This window comes from Ambystoma mexicanum, chromosome 9 (assembly GCF_040938575.1).
Source record: "Ambystoma mexicanum isolate Mex_15411 chromosome 9, UKY_AmexF1_1, whole genome shotgun sequence".
NCBI lineage: Eukaryota > Metazoa > Chordata > Amphibia > Caudata > Ambystomatidae > Ambystoma > Ambystoma mexicanum.
The window spans coordinates 581506454-581530827 of NC_090931.1; the positions used below are offsets into that span (position 1 = coordinate 581506454).

The window sequence follows — 24374 nt, forward strand, 5'->3', positions numbered from 1 at the left end:
CTCTAAAAACAACAGCATGTAGGCATGACAGTTAAGTGCTGCAAAACACACCAATTTCACAATTAGTTGAAAGGTGAGAAAATTAGGCACCACAGAAGCCGGTAGAATTTGAGGGCTTAGTTCAAGCAATCTCAACCTATACAACAGAAAAGCCAAACAGCAAGGTTCAGCTACAACAGACCCTGCAAAGATGGGACAAGAAGACGACAAACATAAAACTTTACATATTTTATATATTGTCAAATCAAACACAATTAAATAGATTTTGATTTAATTACAGGAATACTTGGGCATGAGAAACAAAAACAACAAAACAAATTATAGAAATGGTACATAGTACCAAAAACCTGTACACGACCTGCTTTGCTTCTTCTAATTGAACAATACACAGACTTATATACAATCAAATATTGCAACAGAATAACGTCATCTATGAAGTGAAAACATTTTTCTGAACACTGGAGATATTTCATACCATTATATAAAGTCTATTTATTTTTCTTCAACAACTTTCTTTGAAAGACAATCCAGAACGCTCGGAAGTAAAAAATAAATGAACACAAAAAAAAGTAACTCCAAAGTTATTTATCCATAGGCTATTTTTCAGTTAAAACTACAGTCATGTTAACGGAGTGCTACCCAGACTTTGGGTTTCGCCGTGGTATTGTGCTCTGCCAACCAGACGATGGAAGTGCTGCAGCACTGCTTTTTTTAAATAAAAATATGTTCAACTTAAAAAAAGATAACGAGCCATGCTGCATAGGAATTGTCAAAATGGTAGGTTGTAGCAATCACAAACCATGTAATGTCTTAAAACGATTATGTTTTAAAAGAAAAGCAAACGCCACTTCATGTAACATACATGTCTGTTGGAATGGTAGATGCAGGAATGAGTCCACAGGCTCAGATGACGAGAAGAAAAGAAGACCCAAATGACAAGGTGACGAGGTATAAACAAAACAAGGATCATTATGCTCTGAACTTTAACAAGGAGGTGGACCGAGACAATATTCTGCAGCAAACTTAATAGCTGCCAAAAGGTAGATATTTAAAGGCAGAGAATGATCTAAAAAATAAACTAAGCCAGGCTTGGATACTTTGGATGTCTAGGTTCGTCAGAACTTTAAAAAAAGCACTTCGTTCATGCATTTGCAAAGTTGTCTTGTTCCAATGCATGTCCAATTTAAAATATATTATTTAGAGGATATTAAATCAAAACCAGTTATTGAAAAAAAGTGATTTTCTTTCTTAGTGCAATGAGTTAAACCGAGCAGAAACCATGCCAGTGTGAAGGAATACAATGCATTTCCTGCAAAAGGACTAATACAGTTGTAATAACTGTCCAGTGGGAGTGGAGACATCAATGTCCTATGTAACATCAGTGTGTGCAAGCTTTTTCTATTTAGAGATCCAAAGCAATCTGGAGTGGAAATTGTATGCACCATGGTCTGAGGCCTTGCTGAACGTTGGGGTGGAACACGAATTAGCTTGTCACAAATTCATGCTTTGCAACCTGGACTTTTCAAAGCATGTAGATGTCGAACCATGGGTCCGCCACTTAAATGGTATTTCTTTTTAAAATATGCTGCATCAGTTTTGGATCTTCACTTAAATGTCTTTGTAACGGACTTCTGTTCAGAAATGTGCCCAAGGAGAAAATGTACCTTGCTCACGTACAAATTACTTATTGCATACTGTCCTTTTTCTCTCAACGCCTTTGTGCATGTAAACAAGGCTGTATGGTTGCATAATCACGCTCTCTGATAATGCCCTCATGAGACTTTCGCACATTTGGTGCATTGCTTTAATAGGTTGTTGTGGGCCACGGATGTTTTGAACACCATTTTATTTGGGAAAATGTTCAAATCCCACATTCTGCAGTTAGTCTTTCCCTTCTTAGTACAATATTCTGGAATTTATATTTTGTAATTGGGAAGAATCTTTGATTTATGCTAACATTTTTATTTCATACTGTACTTATCGTCAGAAATTAAAGCTTGCAAAAAGGTCAAGCTTTTGTATTCTTCATGGAGTCTGCCAAAGAAAAATATGAAAAAGGGCGTACACCTGCCACTGAGGCAGTTGAATCCCTGCGAGAGCTTTAGCCAAAACTTCTCTGCAGTGGAATGTCTCCATGAAATATGTATGACACGGCCATTTGTCGGTACAGGTAATACCTACTTCAAGTAAGGGAGACATGGTTATAGCTAGAGTATGTCATAGGGTTGAACACATGCCCCTTTCAGATCTAGCCTCCTTTGGGGAAATCTTGCCAGTTCCAGTACCAGACTCCCCTTCCCCTACACTCCTTAAAGAGTAACGCTAAATAATGAGGCGTGTCCAAACTTTGCGAATAAAACCAAATCTCTTTCCCTGGTACCCTTCTTCTACACACTAGTTTTGCTTCTCTTTCCCACGAAAGTCTTCCAAAATCCCAGGTGAAGTCTTTTCTCAGCTGCTCTTCGTGGGCTGAACATCATTCATCTTCGTAACGGGGTTTCCTTTCTTCGTTACAGACAGGGGGGGACTCTATCAGCACCCTGAATACAGTACTTCGTTTTCATTGGCTGTATCTGAGAGGAATCCGCCAAGAGTAGAACTGTTCACTTTAAAACTAGGAGACGCAGACACATTTGCTCTGCAGTAATAAAGTCATAGCTGTGGGGAAACAAAACAATACATCATTTTTGTGCTTGTAACCACAGCAAAAAACAAGACATTGCATCTATGTGGAAACATTGTTTACTGATGGACTGCTAACAGAGATTGGGCTAAGAGAAATAAATAGCACTCCACCTGTGTATAAGCGTTCTATAAATAAACTATTACAATTACATATGAACAATGTGTACACCCGACATAGCATAAGCGTTACGCGTTATTTGAACTTAATGTGAACAAATGGCATTTTCAGGGAACAAGTTGCCAACAAATGTCATGTGTTAACATTATCGAATTTTGAGGAAAAACTGGGTAGTCTGGGAAGGACGTAGAGGGAAAGGAGGTGCAGTCATGGGGTGGAGAATAAGCTAGGCTATTTGGGGGATCCCCATGTGGACATAGTTGGGAAGAGGATAATTAATATTGGAAAGCGTGAGGGTCGGGATGTTCGCTTGTATCTGTTTAAACATGAACATGGAACAAACCTGAAGAGGCAAATATGCATTCAACACTTAAGTCATATCATAGGAGGGGTGATGCCATAAAGGCATTTCAGGATGCTAGTTGACAGTTCATTGAGGTTTTCTGGACCCCGATTTGAGTGTAGTGGAACTAAGACACTCGGGCGAGAACTTGGTTGAGATAAAAAGGTATTTCGAGATGTTGCTTATCCGTGCAATGAATGGTGTCCATGTCACTGAACAAAGAAAATAAATGCAGGGTGCATTTTAGTACGTTTACAAACATTCAAGATCCAGATATAATTCAGATTAAAATACAATTTACAAATTTAAAACATAGGTATATTTGCAGCAGCACACTTTCTTCGAGCCAATTACCATGAGGGTTTAAATTGTATGGGTTTGCTTCAGATCAGATAAAACCATAGCACAACTCCCAGTCGTTGTATGAACACTTGAGACCTTTGGTCTGGATTGAACACCTTGGCAGCCGCAACAAGGGGCAAACACCTGCCTATCTTTTAGACCCTGTATTTATTGCTGGAGTATTTGCCCAATTTTAGGAAGTAAAAAATGTTTTAAAAAAAGAATATAGACAGGACCGCTGCTTATCTGTAGTATTGATACCGATATTTTCAAAGACAAATACAATTGAGAGATTAATAGTTAATATTGCCAGCAACGAAAGTCTGAACCTCTATTTTACAAGAAGCTTGGATTTGGTTCAATCTAGTCAAAGCACTAACCAGTTCGGAACTGCAGGACCTAGATAAAGAGCAGCATTTGCATAATCAGGGATATTAGCGTTGTATTGTATGCAAGAATCTGTATACCCAGGTGCTGAGAAGACTGCCAGTGAAAAACAATTCAGAAGGAGAATGACTTCATCCCATCACTAAAACCATACTCTGGAGGGGTTGAAAAAGCAACCCTTTGTAACTGAGGGGAGGGCGAGCACCGGAAGTGTACTGGGTGGAATCGCAGCAACAGCCCTGCGAGGGGACGCAGGTGGCACACAGTAAGTCAGCTCTAGATTGGCCAAAATAGGATGACCCAAGACACAGAGGCGCAGATACACAAGCCAGTGTATATAGGACACCAAGCCACTTACTGGGGTAAAGAGACCTGCAATAAAGACAGATGAGTGGGAGATGGATAACTGGAGCAGTCCCATAGTTAATGATGCAGGGCAAGATCCCAGAACACGCCATGCCAGTCCAAGAGAAGCAGACTAGAGTGACTTCCCCCCCCCCGCTGTCGACAAGAGGAGGAGCTGGAACTCGTGATAGAGCTCACAAAAGCAGGCTGTGTGAGACACAAAAGAACACAAGAGGAGACGGGTGATAGCACAATCAACGTGCCCTGGGGTGGATGGCCGGGATGTAGAGAGGAAGCAATGAAGAAGGAGAGCAAGCAGCTGACCAATGCTTAGGAGCGAAAGACAGATCTGTGGAAGGGTCCACATTCCAGGAAAGCATGATCAACAAAACATCGACAAGAGACCAACACGGCAGACAAAGCGGCAACACTGCTGGAGAGAGAAGAACCAGGAAGTCACTGTGAGCAAGTATTGTTGTAGTATGGGATATTGAATCCAGTACCAGCAACTCACAGAAACCTGGGACTCTGTGCTGAGAGGGCGAGCGAGCGAGAGAGGGAGGGCGAGCGAGTGAGGGAGAGGGAGGGCGAGCGAGTGAGAGAGAGGGAGGGCGAGCGAGCGAGGGAGGGCGAGCGAGCGAGGGAGGGCGAGTGAGAGAGAGGGAGGGCGAGTGAGAGAGAGGGAGGGCGAGTGAGAGAGAGGGAGGGCGAGTGAGAGAGAGGGCGAGCGAGGGGGAGGGCGAGCGAGCGGGAGGGCGAGCGAGCGGGAGGGCGAGCGAGAGGGAGGGCGAGCGAGGGCGAGCGAGCGGGAGAGCGAGTGAGAGAGGGCGAGCGAGGGAGAGCGAGCGGAGGGAGGGAGGGCAAGCGAGAGAGGGAGGGCAAGCGAGAGAGGGAGGGCGAGCGAGAGAGGGAGGGCGAGCGAGAGAGGGAGGGCGAGCGAGAGAGGGAGGGAGGGCGAGGGAGAGAGGGAGGGCGAGGGAGGGAGGGCGAGGGAGGGCGAGGGAGGGAGGGCGAGGGAGGGAGGGCGAGGGAGGGAGGGAGGGCGAGGGAGAGAGGGCGAGCGAGCGGGCGAGGGAGCGAGAGAGGGCGAGGGAGCGAGAGAGGGCGAGCGAGCGAGGGCGAGCGAGGGCGAGCGAGGGAGGGCGAGGGCGAGCGAGGGAGGGCGAGGGCGAGCGAGGGAGGGCGAGGGCGAGCGAGGGAGGGCGAGGGCGAGCGAGGGAGGGCGAGGGCGAGCGAGGGAGGGCGAGGGCGAGCGAGGGAGGGCGAGGGCGAGCGAGGGAGGGCGAGGGCGAGCGAGGGCGAGCGAGGGAGGGCGAGGGCGAGCGAGGGAGGGCGAGGGAGGGAGAGAGGGAGGGCGAGGGAGAGAGGGAGGGCGAGGGAGAGAGGGAGGGCGAGGGAGAGAGGGAGGGAGGGCGAGCGAGAGAGGGAGGGAGGGCGAGCGAGAGAGGGAGGGAGGGCGGGCGAGAGAGGGAGAGGGCGAGGGAGCGAGAGAGGGCGAGGGAGCGAGAGAGGGCGAGGGAGCGAGAGAGGGCGAGGGAGCGAGAGAGGGCGAGGGAGCGAGAGAGGGCGAGGGAGCGAGAGAGGGCGAGGGAGCGAGAGAGGGCGAGGGAGCGAGAGAGGGCGAGGGAGCGAGAGAGGGCGAGGGAGCGAGAGAGGGCGAGGGAGCGAGAGAGGGCGAGGGAGCGAGAGAGGGCGAGGGAGCGAGAGAGGGCGAGGGAGCGAGAGAGGGCGAGGGAGCGAGAGAGGGCGAGGGAGCGAGAGAGGGCGAGGGAGCGAGAGGGGGCGAGAGAGCGAGAGGGGGCGAGAGAGGGAGAGACAGAGGGCGAGGGAGAGACAGAGGGCGAGGGAGAGACAGAGGGCGAGGGAGAGACAGAGGGCGAGGGAGAGACAGAGGGCGAGGGAGAGACAGAGGGCGAGGGAGAGACAGAGGGCGAGGGAGAGACAGAGGGCGAGGGAGAGACAGAGGGCGAGGGAGAGACAGAGGGCGAGGGAGAGACAGAGGGCGAGGGAGAGACAGAGGGCGAGGGAGAGACAGAGGGCGAGGGAGAGACAGAGGGCGAGGGAGAGACAGAGGGCGAGGGAGAGACAGAGGGCGAGGGAGAGACAGAGGGCGAGGGAGAGACAGAGGGCGAGGGAGAGACAGAGGGCGAGGGAGAGACAGAGGGCGAGGGAGAGACAGAGGGCGAGGGAGAGACAGAGGGCGAGGGAGAGACAGAGGGCGAGGGAGAGACAGAGGGCGAGGGAGAGACAGAGGGCGAGGGAGAGACAGAGGGCGAGGGAGAGACAGAGGGCGAGGGAGAGACAGAGGGCGAGGGAGAGACAGAGGGCGAGGGAGAGACAGAGGGCGAGGGAGAGACAGAGGGCGAGGGAGAGACAGAGGGCGAGGGAGAGACAGAGGGCGAGGGAGAGACAGAGGGCGAGGGAGAGACAGAGGGCGAGGGAGAGACAGAGGGCGAGGGAGAGACAGAGGGCGAGGGAGAGACAGAGGGCGAGGGAGAGACAGAGGGCGAGGGAGAGACAGAGGGCGAGGGAGAGACAGAGGGCGAGGGAGAGACAGAGGGCGAGGGAGAGACAGAGGGCGAGGGAGAGACAGAGGGCGAGGGAGAGACAGAGGGCGAGGGAGAGACAGAGGGCGAGGGAGAGACAGAGGGCGAGGGAGAGACAGAGGGCGAGGGAGAGACAGAGGGCGAGGGAGAGACAGAGGGCGAGGGAGAGACAGAGGGCGAGGGAGAGACAGAGGGCGAGGGAGAGACAGAGGGCGAGGGAGAGACAGAGGGCGAGGGAGAGACAGAGGGCGAGGGAGAGACAGAGGGCGAGGGAGAGACAGAGGGCGAGGGAGAGACAGAGGGCGAGGGAGACACAGAGGGCGAGGAAGACACAGAGGGCGAGGAAGACACAGAGGGCGAGGAAGACACAGAGGGCGAGGAAGACACAGAGGGCGAGGAAGACACAGAGGGCGAGGAAGACACAGAGGGCGAGGAAGACACAGAGGGCGAGGAAGACACAGAGGGCGAGGAAGACAGAGGGCGAGGAAGACACAGAGGGCGAGGAAGACACAGAGGGCGAGGAAGACAGAGGGCGAGGAAGACACAGAGGGCGAGGAAGACACAGAGGGCGAGGAAGACACAGAGGGCGAGGAAGACACAGAGGGCGAGGAAGACACAGAGGGCGAGGAAGACACAGAGGGCGAGGAAGACACAGAGGGCGAGGAAGACACAGAGGGCGAGGAAGACACAGAGGGCGAGGAAGACACAGAGGGCGAGGAAGACACAGAGGGCGAGGAAGACACAGAGGGCGAGGAAGACACAGAGGGCGAGGAAGACACAGAGGGCGAGGAAGACACAGAGGGCGAGGAAGACAGAGGGCGAGGAAGACACAGAGGGCGAGGAAGACACAGAGGGCGAGGAAGACACAGAGGGCGAGGAAGACACAGAGGGCGAGGGAGAGACAGAGGGGGAGGGAGAGACAGAGGGGGAGGGAGAGACAGAGGGGGAGGGAGAGACAGAGGGGGAGGGAGAGACAGAGGGGGAGGGAGAGACAGAGGGGGAGGGAGAGAGAGGGCGAGGGAGAGAGGGCGAGGGAGAGAGAGGGTGAGGGAGAGGGAGAGAGAGGGTGAGGGAGAGAGAGGGTGAGGGAGAGAGAGGGCGGGAGAGAGAGAGGGCGAGGGAGAGAGAGAGAGGGGGCGACGGAGAGAGAGGGCGAGGGAGACAGAGGGCGAGGGCGAGAATATATTAAGAGTTATTTTCCATCTATGGCCACACAAAAAAAAAAGAAAAAAAAAGTGGTACCATCAAATCTTGAACGAGCTACCAGGTAGTGAGGTACAGATCCAAAGCTTGTTCTTCCCCCAGTCATACCACCCTAACCACTCAGTCATGGTGATCTGCAGACTGCTCTATCTACCCAAATGCCCACTTTGATAAATTCCTCAGCAGTTTATCAATCGGGCCACATCTGTGCTGACCTTCGAGGGGAAAAACAGATACTCTGAAGTGCACGCTGGGAAAAGTGAGATTTACTATAGATCTGGGATTCAAGCAGTGGAATATGTCTGCAGAGGATTTACTTGGACAGAAAACCTCTTTTGGCAGATTGGAGGTGTTATTGCCTCTTAGATGTGAGCCAACAAGGGTCCCGCTGTTTTGGTCATAAAACCACAACATTTTTAGATAGATTGCAGATGGAGGATGGGAATTAAGCATTTGATGCCTGCAAAAGTTCAATTTTACTGTACCCAACAGTGATGGTGCCAAGTTTTTCATCAGTTTAGAATTGGTGTTAAGCAAATGGCTTGCATCCTGCTGACTCTGGGCTGAAGTTCTAATCCAAATCCACAGATAGGACAACAGGATATAGTGTGAGGTTTTGAGACATTGTAATCTGGTCATCTGTATTCATATCATTCAAATGCTCATACTCAATAATTGATTTGGTATATAGAAGCACAGAGTTAGTATTTAACACAATGCCAATATGAAGGCATATGTATGGGGCAATTAATCCTTGATACAACCTTCCACTAACTTGGTGGATTAGAAACAAGAGCCACATGGTGGAAATTCTGGTATAAAATGATGGGGGAAACCAAGTCCTTGCCCTTGCAGAATGTAGTAGGTACAACTAGCCTACGGGTCCAATCCAATGCAATGCCTATTGGGCTTTTATTGGAATAGGAATTACTCATTTTATCTTGTGCCAGTAGTCTAAGCAAAGAGCGTAAGAGCGGGACCTTTCAAAAAGAATGTGCTGAATTTCTAAGGTTAAAATAGCTCACAACTGAAATCAAAATAAGTAACGGTCCGACCCTGGGCAAAATATGAGGGTACTCCCAATGTAACCCTAGGGGAGACAGAGGGAGGGAGCAGAAACAGGTATTTTAACTTACCCGCTGACTCATTATTCCAGAGACTACTGCAGGCGCTCCGTAATACATTGCAGACACAATTTTCTGTGCTTGGTCTGGTCGAGGAAGGCTGTGGGTTGCGTGTGCAGGGGTCACTTTCGGCATAAGGATTCTGTTTCGGTGGGTCGCGGTGCACAGGAATCAGTTACAGACAGCTTCCAGTAGAAGACCCAAAATGAGTAAAGACAACCACTTCTGTGGTGCAGACCCCTCCACCCCCAAGGACACATAAGAGGATTGAAGGAGTGTTGCAACCAGAGTCTCCACGGTCAGGTGGTGACCGGCTATCTTTAGTCGGTAGACACGAGCAGGCTCAGAACAGCTTTCTCTTGAAGTGAGGCTCTAACAATGCAGCCAAAATGTGGTACTAGCTGAAGATTTGGAAAGTTCTAAGGCTTTGCTCAGAACGATGGCTGCAGCTTGGCAGCCAACGTGAGAACTGGTTAGTCCACCGGTTGATCCAGGGAGGCAAGTTCAGCATGTATTGGTCCTTGAGCAAGGGTGGAGACTAGTTGTTTCCATCGGTCCAGGGGTTGAAGAACCAATAAAGGCCTTTGTGAGATCAGGACAGAGTAGCAGGGTTGCACCAGGACAACACTAGAGTCGCTGCTGGTCAGCTGCAGGGGTCATCTTTGGATCAGAGGGCTGCTCTTCTTCGTAGAAGTCTTAGTTCAAACGATGATCTGCCGAACAATCACAGTAATCCACATTTTATCCAAGATTCAGGCTGGAGGCAAGCCGAAGCCCACCAATGGTAAGGATCTGCACCATTCAAACAGCCAGTGACTATCCAACTATGGATAGCCACTGGTCGTCATATCTGCCCAGAAACAGACATCCTGGCACCCCATGAGTTGTGGATTAGGATTAGACAGTTCCAGCCCCCTTCTCTGGCTCAGAAAAACAATGCCCCTCAGCCCGCAAATACTACAGCTTTCCCCGGGAAAGGGATTTTGAATTAAGGCATTTCCAGACCCGAGAAGGCAAGAAAAAGGCCAAAAACAATATGACCAAAGAAGAAGCTAAAGACCTTGTGCATGGCCATCTTATGGTGCTAGCCACCATTAGTAGCCATTTTTGGTAAATGCGAAGGTGCCCGAGTAAGATATCATTAAAACGGTTAAAATATCACAGTTGCTACCAGCTTGGTCTTATGCACATTGCAAAAGTAACCAAAAAGCCATTATAAAAAAAGATATAAGGATACCAACTATGCTAAATGCACTTCACTGTAAGGTGATGTGTGCAATTGTACCAATACAAGAATTCACAAAGACAGTCCCTCGGTACTGATAGTCTTAGTGACTAGTTGGTTCCCCCCGTCGGAATATGGGAAGAAAAGCAGAAGGCTTTACTTGCCTTCAAAAAGAGTCAGGTCTGAAAAACAAGCAAACTAAAGTGTGCCCCTGAGAAGTCTATGAGAGGAAAGGAGCAAAAATTAAAACATTCCCAACAGTGTGGTATCAAAAACCGTTATCCATTAGATCCTGGCGGACTGTGTGTCCTTCTCTCACTTCCTCACGTCTATCCCAACATTCCTTATTATCAGAGTCAGGGGGTGAATTTTTCTCATACATTGGAATATTCTGACATAATCACAGATTTGCGCACATGACAACTATTTTTTCTACTTAAACTGTGCTGTACATGAGTGCCCCACCCGTCTAGTGGAGGCATCAGAACCTTCCTACAGATGACTAAATGAGCGCTCAGTGAATGATCTGGTCCTCTTGTGTGTCTCATAGGCTACCTCCTGCTGTGTACCAGGGTTCCTCACAGGTGTCATTAACTACGAAAACTACGGATAGCACGAGTCACCTACAACAGGTAGAAAGGACAGTGTTGAATGTTACTGTTGGTTGTCAAGGTGTTTGTCACTATTGCCCTTGTGCTGGTGGCCTTTGTGTGCTGCTCTGTGTGTGGTTGACACCCGTACATCACAGGTGTTTGGGGGTCTGTGGCTTTCAATGGACACAAGCAAAAGTGTGAAATGTGGCCTTCACCAGCGTTCATGGGGTTATATCTGTTTGGGCATCATCCCTGAAGCCGATGCTATGGCAATTGGGCTAGGCCATTTACTGGCCTATCCATGTGCATTGACTGGGAATGGCTTGTTGCATCTGACAGGGGTTTGATTGATCCAAAGAATCACGTGCATGCTTTCTTGCATACCAGGATACCCTATAGAGTCTTTGTAGGTCACTCTGTTGCTAGCAGAAGGTGGTAATGGGCCACTGCTCTTGGAAAAGGCTTTATGGGACTTGTAGTTTGCCACGTTCTCATACCTGTATCCATATGTGCTTCTGTGCCAAATCATTGCCAGATTGCCTACTTACTCAAAAGCCAGGTAGTGTTCTCTGTGTGCGTTCATGTAGCGGGGAAGGTGCAGTTCCTCAGGACCATGGTATCATGGGTGGCACCTGGAAATCTGTATCACATGTAATCTGAATGTTCATAGAAAGATAAAGTTCTGGTACCACTATGCAGTCTGCACTGCCTGGGGCGCTTTAATGCCATATGCGTGCAGTTCAGTGCTGCTATGACATTGGGGAAGGAACAAGTTACTTAACTGTAACTGTTGTTCTCCAGCATGGGTCTGGCATGGATTCATATGCTCATGAATATTCTCTGTCGTCAGGCTTGGAATCCTCGGTAAAGAAAAAATCAGTTGCAGTTTTGTTTCTGAACTGTCTTTCTTAGTAGTAACCAATCACTGGTCTCTGGGTCATACTGCCCCCAGCCAATGACTGCCCTCTCCCTAAGCCCCTCCCCTGGCAGCCATCCTCAGATTTGGTAGCACGTAAAGTGGCAGTAGGACCAAGTGAAGAGCCGCAGAGGAGTAGGGACGGAGGGTTCGCATGTGAATCCATGCCAGACTCATGCTGGAGAACAACAGTTACATGTAAGTAACTTGTTCCATGTGAATCCATGCTCATGAATACAAGAATACATAGCAGTACACACATGCACAACCATGGGAGGTGGCAAGGATCAACATTAAGCATTTAATCAACTCAACATTAAGCATCTCTTACCTCCTCACCAGGCCCGCCTTCAGGCGAACAGGTTGCGCAGCACTGCTTAGCCGACTCTGGACGCCTCCCTGGAATCCCGGTCGACGCAGTAGAATTCCATGAAGGTGTGCGTTGACCTCCACGTAGCAGCCCTGCAGATATCCAGCAGGGGCACACCAGATAGGAACACTGTGGTAGCAGCGATCGCTCTGGTCGAATGGGCTCTCGGACGGCCAGGAAGCAGTCGGTTTGCCAACCGGTGACAGTGCATGATGTAGCCGGAGAGCCATCTGGAAATTGAAGCCTTCAAGAGGGCCTTCCCTTGGTTCACAGGTCCAAAATTCACAAACAGCTGTGATGTTTTCCGAAAACTCTTTGTGCGGTCCACGTAGAACTTCAGCGCTCTAGCTACATCCAGCAAGTGCAAAGTCACCTTGGCCGGCGACAAAGGCGACGGGAAGAAAACAGGTAACACCAAGGGCTCGTTGAGAAGGAAGTCCAACGGCATCTTGGGCATGAAGGGGGGGTGCGTCCTCAGCACCACCCTAGTCTCGTGGAAAGTCAGTTGAGGTTTACAAGAGGGCCTGGATCTCTCCCACTCGTGTGGAGGTGATGGCCACAAGAAACGCTGTTTTCTACGACAGGAACTTCAACGGTGCAGAATGCAGAGGCTCAAATGGCGACCACGTTGAGCTCCCACGCCGGGGCCAGAGCCTTCACCGGCGGGAACTATCGGAACAGTCCCTTCATGAACTCCTTCACCAGGTGATGGACCATAGAGATGGGCGCCCCGGTGTTCTGGTGCAGTGGGAGATAGCCGCTAGATGGATTGTGATGGCGGCATGGGCCAATCACGCCTTGGCCAACGACAATAAGTACGGCAGCACTTGAGGCGCCGTAATCCTCAGAGGGTTAATCATCTGTGCGCCACATCAGACAGAGAACCTCTTCCACTTAGTTGATGACGCCCTGGCCTTGGCAAGCACCTCCTTGCAGTCCGCCGGGATATTGTACCCTCCAAACTCTAGTTCTTTTATTCCGGCCAGTTGGAAGGGTACCAGAAACATCCCCTGGGCGACGGCCCAGTATCACAGCTCCTGGGCCTCCTTGGATAGTGCTGGGGATCTGGTGCCTCCCTGCTTCCGGATGTAGAACATTGTGGTGGTGTTGTCGGTGAAGATCCTCACCACCTTGCCCTTGAGGGACGGGAGGAACGATCTGAGAGCCCAGAACACGGCTTGGAGCTCCAGGATGTTGATATGCAGTGACCTCTCCTCCGGGAGCCAAAGGCCTCTTGCGTGGAGATCTCCAGTGTGCATTCCCCACCCCTACAGGGAGGCATTCGTCATCACTGTCTCCTGATGCGCCGGGGTCTGGAAGTCTGCACCTGCCATCAGATGAACGTGGGCGCCCCACCACCAGATCGACTGGCGGAAGGCCTCGTTGAGCGGGATCCTGTCTTTGAAGCTGCCCGTCGCTTGCATCCACCGGGCATCGAGGAACTCTTGCAGTGGTCGCATCCGCAGTCTACACAGGCGCAATAGGTAGATGCACAAGGACATCATGCCGAGGATGGACTTGATGGACCTCACCCTGGCCACCTCCATGGCCAACAGCCGCCGCACCTTGCCCATGATGGCCTTCGTCCTTTCCTCCGATGGGGAGGACAGGCCAGTCGCGCCACTGTGTCGAACTTGGCTCCCAGAAACAGTGTGACCTACAACGGAACCAGATGGGATTTGGTGAAGTTGATGGAGAAGCCCAGATCCGTGAGCAGTTGGACGATCTTCGCTGTGTGCCAGACGGCGAGTTCTCTTGTCTTTGCTTGGATGAGCCAATCGTCCAGGTAGGGGTAGACGCCGCCACCGGTGCTAGGCACTTGGTGAATACTGTGGGCGCCGACCTCAATCCGAAGGGAAGGGCCTTGAATTGGTAGTGCCGTCCTTGGACTACAAATCTGAGAAACTTTGTGTCCTTTTAGAATGGGGATGTGAAAGTAGACATCCTCCAAGTCCAGCGACAATAGGAAGTCGCCCTCCTCCAGCTGCCACAGCACGTGCTAGAGGGTAACCATCCAGAACTTCTGGGCCTTTATGTACTTGTTTAAACGACAAAGGTCCAGGATGGGTCGCCAACCGCCGGTCTTCTTTCTTACGAGGAAGTACCGCGAGTGCACTCCGGAGCCCCGGAGCTTCTTTGGGACGAGCTCGATGGCTCCTTTCTTCAGCATCGCCCTTACTTCCAACAGCAGTTGGGGGACATGGTTTTTCTTCCTGGACACGGGTGGAATGCGGGGGCACTTCTTCAGAAACTCTAGAGTGTGTCCGCGGGCCAGGGCATCCAACACCCATCGGTCGGTGGAGATGAACTCCCACACGCTGACGAACTTCGCCAGCCGGCCTCCCACCGGGGTGCTCAGGTGGGGGCCCGACGCTACGGCCAGTTCAGTCCTGCTTGGCAGCGGCCTTGCCGCCTTGGTCTCCTTGGCCTCGACGACGAGATCTGCTTGGCAGCGGCCTTGCCGCCTTGGTCTCCTTGGCCTCGACGACGAGATCCTCCTGACTTGCTGCGTCCTCTGTAGGCCTCCTGCCATGAGAAGCGGGCCGCCTGACGGTACGTCGAGGAGCTGCCGCCAAATCCTTTTGAAGCACCTTGCTTGCCTCCGGAGTTCTGAAAGGGTGTCCTTCGTTGCTGCAAAACCCCAAAGGGCACAATCGCTAAGGCATTGGCCACTTTAAACATAGTATCGCCACAGACAAGATGACACCCATGGCGTCCAGTTTCTTCCCCTCGCCGTCCGGGGGGGTGGGGTGAAAGACAAAGCCGTAGCCACTGCCGCCGCCTTCTTGGCCGCCGCCGAGACTACCGAAACTGGGGTCGGCTGAGCCCTAAGGCACAGAGGGGCAGAATCAGGGACCTGGCACTTCTTATCGTGCTGGTCTCTCTTGGCAGGAGTCGTGGACGGGTTCTTCAGGAGCAAAAGCCCCTCGCGTCCCAGATGTCGTCTAGTAACGGGACCGAGAGGACCGTCTTCCTTTTGGTCTGACGCCGTTGATAGAGGAAACCTTCCTTCTGTTCTTTGGGGCAGAGCGAGAAGAGCTCAGAGGCCCTGGCAATCATGGCATGGAAGGAGCCAATTTCATCGGGCAGGGAGGCCCGAGGAGGTGGTGGTGGTGATGGAAGGTCCATCCCGTCGTCACCACCGTCGTCATCCGTCCCCGTTCCCGTGCCCTCCCTAGGATCAGGGGAAGGGGATGAAGGCTGTGAGGGTCGTGCAGGCTGGAAGGGCGGAGGGGTGAAATGAACTCTTCTCCGTTTCTTGGAGGGCTCCCCGACGGGCCAGGTTCTGCTGGGTCGTCCGTTGGGGGTAAGGGCAACCTGGTCCTTATCTCCGTACATCTGGCCTGGATCGCCATCAAGATGGCTCCCGAGTTATCCTGAGGCTCGGGTGTGATGCTGGAAATGCATCAGAGGGACAGGGCCTCTGAATCCTTGTCCTTTACTGCTTTTTATCGTGTGTTCTGTCGTGTTTTCTGCCCAGGAGTCCATGTGGGACTCCTGGCAGTGCAGCTCTCTTTTGGTTTGGTGAACAGACTCATGGGATACCCTTCTAACCTTGTACCCCGAGTGTATGTTTTTGGGCACCTGCGGGTGGCCCACAGAGCAGGGTATGGGCTGGTGGCAGCTCCATGCTGAATTTGACAGGTGCTCTGGGTGTCCTCCATTTTGGGATACCCAGGCCCTGCCATTGGGATCAGTTGATTCCTGATAGGAAACAAGATGGCCCCTGTGGCCTCTTGCTTTCTATCGCCTGTTACCTTGTTTTCCCAAAGTCCTGGGAAGCCCTGACTCTGTCCCTTCCCCCTGACTGGCTGTTGGGTGGAAGTTCCATATATGGTGTTGTTGTGAAGGCCCAGCTAGACTGACTGGAGCCTTCCCAGTGACTGTATGTTGTGGGTACCTCCTGTGGGTGGGACCTGGGTGAATGGAGTGTGTAACCAATATACACTCCTTGTTGTGGTTGTCTGGTTTCTGGCATGAGAGACAAAGACTGAGACAGCCCTGCCCGAAACTGGCCTGAATGCAGTGTGTAGTGTTGAATGGCTGGGTACTTGTCCCAATCCACATTCCTTGTTGTGAGTGTCTGAAAGGGAGAAGTATGGCCTGAATGCACTGTGTGCCTGATTGGCTGACTGCATGAATGCCCTTCTGTATGATTGGCTGCCGAGTGTGTGCCAGCAGTGTGGATGAGAGACAGAATAGTATATCTGGGGACTTCTCACCACTGGTAATTGTTCAGAAGCGTTCTGGAGCCGAGTCTCTACTCTAAGAGTAACTGGAACTGCTGATCCTCGACGTCCAGCTGGAAGAAGACGACTTGCTGTTGCATTTGTTTCGACCGATCCGAAGGCTGCCGAAATCGTCGAAGACTGACCCGAGAGAGGACCTGGTAAGGCGCCCTGTTCCCGTGCTCCGAGGGACCATCGAGCACCGCTCCATCTTCGCCGAAGCGCCCTGGAAGACAGACCCTCGAAAGGCTGCCGACCCGAGACGGGACCGCCGAGGAGATCGAAGTGAAGCACCCGGACATCGCCGCCGAAGTCCATCGCCGTCGACCAGGGTTCGCAGGTTTGTGTAACTGCTGGAGGCCCGTCGAAGTTGTGTTGCCCAGCCGTGGGAACCACTTGACGCTGTTCCGCCGACGACCGGAGCCGTCCGCTCCTTGCCCAAGAACATTTGAATCGAAGGACTCCCTCGTCCGCACCGTCGACCGCTTTATCCTGCCGGAGAAAGTCGAGGACGACCAACGCGCCGAGGAGAAACCTGCCGGTGGGTTTCCCGCCACCCGAAGACCACAAAGACTCGAACGACTCGACGCCCTTGCTGGGCCCCCGTTTCCACAATCTTTGCGGTCCAGAACTATTGTCACCGAGGTGCCCCGCACGCCTCTGCCTTGCAGGACGCTGACGAGCACCGCTCGGACGAAGCTGCCGCCTCATCGACGCCGTTCTACCCTGTTTGTTGTCGGACGTTCGACGCCCCGTGTCTCCCGCTTGAAAGGGAAGGCATTCAAGAAGGGCCGTCGATTCCCCGCCGCCGAATGCCGAGTTCCTCGACGGATGTTCGACGCCCCGTGTCTCCCGCTTGAAATGGAAGGCATTCAAGAAGGGCCGTCTATTCCCTGCCGCCGAACGCCGAGTTCCTCGACGCTTCTCGACGATCCGTGACTCCCGCTTGGAAGGGGGTCGCTCAAGAAGGATCTGTCGACGCCTCTTCGAAGAACTCGACTCCATCAGGTACATTGGGGGGGTAAAAACATTATAGGAGGGAATAAGACTTGCAGACCAATATATGGACTGGCGACTGGCTTGTGCTATATCTTTATTTTACAGGTTGCCCAGGTGGGGGGATCTCCACACAGAACTGTGTCTAGTGATAGGGGCCAGTATTCTGCCTATTGCTCAACCATCTTATTTTCTCTCCTCTCTCTATTGCTGGTTTCACTCTATTTGTCTGTGTGACATTGTTACAGTATTGTTGATGCACTTTAATGAGATCTAATACAAAGGGTGGTACCACTTTAGAATTGTATATATTTGCCATTGTTGATTTTCCTAAGTACAAAGTGAGTTATTATGATAAGTGTACATAACCTTGAATATTGATTATATAAAGACTGTGTTCTAACCAATACAGTGTGTGGACATTCCTTAGTGGGGGCTTGGGGACTACACTGTACTTAAGAACCAGCCTGCATCACCTCCTGAGAAGCTAGGCCTTGATTGCTCGTCCATTGCTACCCTAATAGAGAATCTTGGTTGGGGTCTTCTATGCCTCTCTTCTACCATATAGAGAGCAGAAGTACAGACCACCCCCTACCAGTCTTTACATCGGGTACCGGCTGCGACGGGCACGACGGTTGGGGAGTGGAATCCTCCACCTCCACGGGAACCTAGTCGGCGTCACCGTCGCTCTCTTCGTCCGCCTCGTTGGGATCCCTCCCGTGGGACTGGACCTCCTCGAACTTCTTGTTGAGGACTTTCACGACCCCAGCTAGCTTCTCCTCAGAGGCTGAATCCGTGTCCGTGATAGCCACTGCCACCCCCCCTTTTCCACCGGGGCTCTCACGGGGGTCTTATCGATGGGCTGAAAAGAGGATTCCCTCCGCGGTGGCAGGGAAACTCTGGGCCCCGAGGTCACTTCCACTGGGGCTGCCACGACTCCCTCGATAGAGGCCTTAGCCGGGTGAATCAGGGCCTTCACGACTTTAGGCGCGTTTGATGCCTTCACCTTGGGGGGGGGGGGGGGGAGGGTAACCGTCTCGCTCCCCCTCGGCTGTTTCCGCCGGGATCGACCAGGGCTTCTCCAGAAGCTTAACCAGAGCGTTGGCCCGTGGTTGATGGCGTTGGTGAAAGCGTGCTCTGGCAGCCGAGGAGCCCGACCGTTCGGCGCTCCCGGTGCCCGCGGACTCGCGGTGCTTAGCCTTTTGTTGGGCCCCTGTCGCCGGAGTGCCCTTAAAGGACTTAAAAGACCGCTCAGACCTCTTCTTCTCACCTCCTTCCAGCCAGTTGGTGAGGCGGATACGCCGATCCTTCATGGTCCGTTCTGACAGGTTCTTGCAAAACGCACAGTCTTTCTCCACGTGCGTTTTGTCGTGCAGGCAGTAGAGGCATCTAGAATGCTCATCCTCCTTGAAGACATTCTGCAATCCGCATCCAGGGCAGTTCCTGAACAGCTTGGATCCGGGCGTCAAGTTTCCTTTGTCCTGGGCCATGTCCACGGGGTAGGCCTCAAGGTCTTCTGGAATCCTCCAAAAGCACAACTCGACGAGAACTTCGCCCTTGAGGGGCGTAGAAAATTCCAAAACGGGTCCCTGTTGATCGGAAGTAGAAACGGTGGAGCTTGAGGCTCGATTAACCAAAAAAATGAGATTAAACTCTTTGAAAAATCGCAAAACGCAGTAAAAGCTCGAGAGCTATAGCACGAGGACTAGCAACACTTGAACGCGCAGTAAAAATCTGAGGATGGCTGCCAGGGGAGGGGCTTAGGGAGAGGGCAGTCATTGGCTGGGGGCAGTATGACCCAGAGACCAGTGATTGGTTACTACCAAGAAAGAGTTCAGAAATTGCAACTGATTTTTTCTTTATCGATGATTCCCAGCCTGACGACGGGGAATATTCATGAGCATGTGAATCCATGCCAGACCCCCATGCTGGAGAAATGGGTGATGGGGTAGAACCGTGCCTTTGCAACGGGTCTGGGCTATGAGATGTGCTGATGAGAATCCCTCATGAGCGCATCAAACACTTGCTGCAGCACTTTGGAGAAAGTTAGCTGTGACATGCCATGCAGCATCCCAACAGTGTTTCGGAATGTGCCCATGGCACAGAAGTGGAGGATGGACACCAGCGTCAGCAGGGGTGAGTTGGCAGTTGTTATGGTGACGGCGCTTTGGTGATCCACATCAATCAGGGTCAGCAGGTCTGCAATGCTGACCATCTTCTGAAGCATTGCCTTGACTGTTAGCCTCTTGGAGCATCAGGATAGAAGGAGCAGTCCGTAAACATCGATAGGTTGGTACATCTGGACCCCATATATAATGCCCAACAAAAATCTCTTACACTCCCTTCTGCCCCATTGCAGAAAAGAAAAATTTCAGCAGCTGACTTAATTGCCATCACTATTTCGAATGCCTGTCTTGACATAGTGTCCACTGAATAACTATTCCTTTAGATTTGTTTTGACCTCCCTGTTTCCTAGCTCCAAGATTAGGCAAAAAAGGTGTCAAATTGTTTTCCTCTGTTTTTAATGTATTTCTTTTAACTTTTCTGTTAAATGATTAGGCATACTGCAGTTCACACATTCTATAGATTTTATGCATTTCCGTATGACCATTGCTAACAGTATTATTTTATGGACCGAGTTTGAAATGAGCGTATTACTACGCTACTTCCATCCGTTCTTGAATCGGGAGAGCAAGTGCCTTTACATTTTGTGTCACTCTGGGGACTGCATACAGGAATGATGGCCGCAAGAGATTATTTGAATATTAGCAAAAAGGTTGTAGGACAGTACTATGAAGCCCAAGCTGGTGCTGGCTATGGGCAGCCACAAACCCATTACAAGTCCAGTCTCCATGCTCCTGGCTCCAATTCCTTTGTTTCAATGAGAACGTCTGGATATGATGTAATGTCAGTCAGCCCAGCTGGCTGTGTTCTGACAGCTATCAGGTTTTTAAAATGTGCATATTTAAATGTGTTTATTGATGAGTAGATATAGCCTCTTACATTATACATTACTTGAGCTTTCATACAGTATCATCATTTATTTGGTTTGTTATAAGACTTTACTTATACTTCAACATATATTTTGGACGAACGTCAAATCAACATACCAACAATTACTTTGTGTACATTACAAAACAAGCACCTTTTTCCAACTATTTGCTTCCTGCGTATGACACATTGATTCTGGTGCATGTGTTCTAATTATAAAAATTCAGAGTTGGGGATCAGTGGTTCTGTCCCCCGTTTGCTTCACAGGTGTGGACCTCCCATTTGACAACAAAGATACAGATCAGTGTCTCTGCATCTAGTGTAGATCTCACTGTAGCACTGTTTAGGTCATGCCATTTGCTGATCCCCGTATCTCTCTCTTCACGGAGGACGCAGGACGGCTGTGGTCATCATGCTATTTAACATTTGCCCCCAGTCCATACTAGAGTTCACCTCTGCTTCTGCCGTAGTTTGATCTCTAAGCAATTCCATCTCTGCCTTCCCCCAGCGATACATCTTTCAACCACAGTTGGATCTATTGCCCTTTGGGTGTTTCCAAGAGATCGCAATTCTACGTTTGGCTAGTATGAGTAGGAAGGCCACCTTTTTCCTCCTAGGTTTTTTTCATTCCCCCCAGTAGTATTCCCCACAAACATGATCCGGTGTGCACAGGTATTTACTGCCAGTTCAGGTGTTTGTCTTGTTCACAACTTCTCCCCAAAAAGTTTTGATTATCTGACAGTGCCAAGTCATATGCCAAAAACCCCGCCATAGCTCCCTTGCATCTTGGACAGGTGTGTGTTTGCTGTGGGTTGATTGTGTGGACTTTGGATGTGGTCATGTATACCCTGTGGATGAAATTGTATTGGACGAGTCTAAACCTGGCGTTTGACACCCCATATTTTAACCGACTGCTTGTCTAGTATCTCCCTTTTCACATCTCACTCTCATTTTGCTTTCAGTGTTAACACCGGGAGTCTCCTCTTCCTGCTTATCTGTTGATAAAGTTGTGATACCAGACCTCGACTATTAATAATGCCTAGCAACTGGTGCATTAGAGGGTTATTTTCCGGTTCTTCAGGAGTGTCTGCCCACAGGGCAGCTATTCTTTTAACTATTCAGGCATAACTTAAAAAGGCTACATCGGGCATATAGTACCGTTTGATGCCATTCCCTGAATGGTAATAATTTCCCTCCCTCATATAGATCTCCCACTTTTGTGCACCCTTTGCTCCGTAGACTAGCCCAGTCAAGGTTAGTCAGTGTACCTCCAATTTCTGGGTCAAAACTCAATGGCAGGTCCGGGCTATACCGGCGAGTCTCGAGGAGTCCTTAGTATCCGAGTCTAGATCTCCTGTGGTGCTGTATAGATAGATGGCGCTCTGTCCTTTAATTACGGTCCGATCCCAGAATAGTTCTATCCCTTTTCTGTGTTTAGGGAAATCCCATATTGGGTGTTTCAAGTCTCCTTCTGATCGCCCAGTTGGAGACTGTCTGCAGCTGGGCAGGCACGTAACATCCCTCGTAATCTGGCAGTGCAACCCCCTCCTTCCGTGTGCAGTCTTCGTAAAGTAGTTAATGCCACACATCTATTGGATCCCCAAAGCAATTCCCCAATGTAGGCGTCTAGCATCTTGAAAAATATCTTCTTAATCTTATATGGGATATTAATTAAGTAACAATATCCTCGGTAATACCACCATTTCACAAAAGGCTATTTTCCATATAAATGAGATTGGGAGGGTTTTCCAGAATTTTAGATTCTCCTATACCTGCCAGTGGTCTTCGTGTTGAACTCAAATATTCCCTCCAAGATATAGACAACAGTGATTCCCAGGTAGCAAAATTATTCTGGTTCCCAACGGATGTATCCTTGTGAAAGCAAGTCCAACGGTAATGCGCTCATGGCCCCCAGGGGGAACACCAAGGATTTCTCCTAGTTGACACTATAGCCCGACAGTTTCCTGAAATTTTGAAGCACCTCTAATATTACTGGGATGCTGGCTCTGGGGTTACTCACATATATCAGTGCGTCATCAGCGTATAGTGATATGTAGTGCATTACACCACAAACTAATCCCTGTATCGTATATAGTGCCGAAGTATCCTGCCAGGGATTCTAGTGCCAGGTCGAATAATATTGGGGATGCCGGGCATCCTTGTCGGGTGCCCCCCTCTAGTGTCCATTACCTTGATAGCCATTCACCTGCTTTCACTTTCGCTTGGGGGTTGGTGGACAGTAGATGAATCCAATGCAGCATTATGGGGCCCATCCCTATACCCTCTTGGACCTCAAACAACCATTTCCACTCTACCGAATCGAAGGCCTTGGTTGCATCCAAGGCCATCAACGCCAATTCCTCCTCCGACTGGCGAGTGTGTTCTATAATAAAATGCAACATCCTCATATTCATAGAGGTGTTCCGCCCTCCTATAAAACCGCACTGCTCTGGATGTACAATGCTGGTGGGAGCTTTTGCCAATCTTAATGCCATTATCTTTCTCAAGAATTTTGTGTCAACCTTTAGGAGTGATATGGGTCAGTAACCCACAAAGAAGCGGGTCTTTGCGGGGTTTCAGGATGACTGATCAATGCCTCCCTCATGGATTCGGGGAGAACTTCCTTGGAGAAGGCCCCCTTATAGACTCTCTGCAGAACCGGGAGTAGTATGTCAGCATATTCTAGGTGGTATTCGACTGGTAGGCTGCCTGTCCCCGGGGTCCTTCCTTTTCTGCATCGTTTTAGCGCCCATTCAATTTCCTCCACCTCTATGGGAGATTCCGGTGATTTCCCTCTGAGGTGGTGTCAATTTGGGCATCCATGAAATTTCTAGTAGGTCTGAAGCATCCTCCTCAGAGTACACTCCTTCGCTTGTATATAGTACCATATAGTATTCCTGAAAGGTCTCATTGATCTGCTGTTGTGTGGTCACCCTGTACCCCTGCTGTCAGTGATCTGTGTAATTGCACACCTTGGATGTTCTTTACGAATCGGCTACGCAAGCAGCCGACCCGTTTTACCCCCCTCCATGTGGACTTGCTTGGTATAGCGGTCCCTGTCAAAGTTGTCTAGGGCTTCTTGGTGCAAAGCCAGAGTTCTAATAGCTTCTGCTAAGTCCAGGCCACCACATTTCCCTTTCCCAAATCAATTTCCAAATTCCTAATCATGCCCACCGATTCATTCAGCTTCCGGGAGAAAGACTTCCTTATCCCCACCATTTGAGATACACACCCCTCGGACTGTACTTTAAGGGCCTCCCAGAGAACACCCACCTCCTCCACCGACCCCACATTATTAAACAGAAAAGAGCCTATCTCATCCCTTATAGTTGGGTTGAAGGCTCTATCTTTGAGTTGTTCTGACCCTAACCTCCGGGTTGATATCACCGGACGGTGTCGACCCACCTGCAGTACCGTGACCATTGGGGCATGGTCGGAGATTATTTTCTCCAAGTATTCTGTTTGGGAGAATCGGCGTGCGTCCTCTGTGTCCGTGAAGAGATAATCCCAACGAGAGTGTGACCCATGAACCGGTGAGTAATAAGAGTATTCCCTATCATTTTCATGTGACCCCCTCCATAATTCCTGTAGGTCCAGTGCCTGCATTATAATGTTAAGGGATAGTTGGTAGGTTCCTGTCGCTGTCCGATCTATATCTGGATCCAAATAATTAAAATCTCCTCTCCTCCAAATGAGGATATCTGGTCTGTACTTGCCTAGTCTTTCGCCTATCTTTTGAAAGTAGTCTTCATTGTCTGAATTAGGTGCATATGAATTCACAATACATAGAGTGTGACCCTCTAGTGTGCCCCTTATAATAAACGTGCGTCTCTCATCTCCCGTCATAATCAGAACTTGTAGTGGAATTGAGGGTGCTACCCAGGTGAGAACTCCTCTAGAATATGAGGAGTATGAGATGCCTTCCAATGTGCCTCGCCAGTTCCTTCGTAGTTCCTTGAGA

General features: G+C 50.5%; 1 protein-coding gene across 3 annotated transcripts in view; it reads right to left on the reverse strand.

Moving 5' to 3' along the window:
• Positions 1-213: 213 nt before the first annotated feature.
• The window catches only part of AKAP10 (A-kinase anchoring protein 10), a 538635-nt gene continuing 514474 nt past the window's right edge, over positions 214-24374 (reverse strand). For 2 of the 3 annotated variants that reach the window (XM_069615189.1, XM_069615188.1), the window contains one exon: positions 214-2658. In XM_069615189.1, coding sequence (XP_069471290.1) covers positions 2653-2658 — 6 coding nt within the window. In that variant the 3' untranslated portion in view covers positions 214-2652. The remainder of the gene's footprint in view (positions 2659-24374) is intronic. The other variant, XM_069615190.1, reaches the window with a different exon arrangement.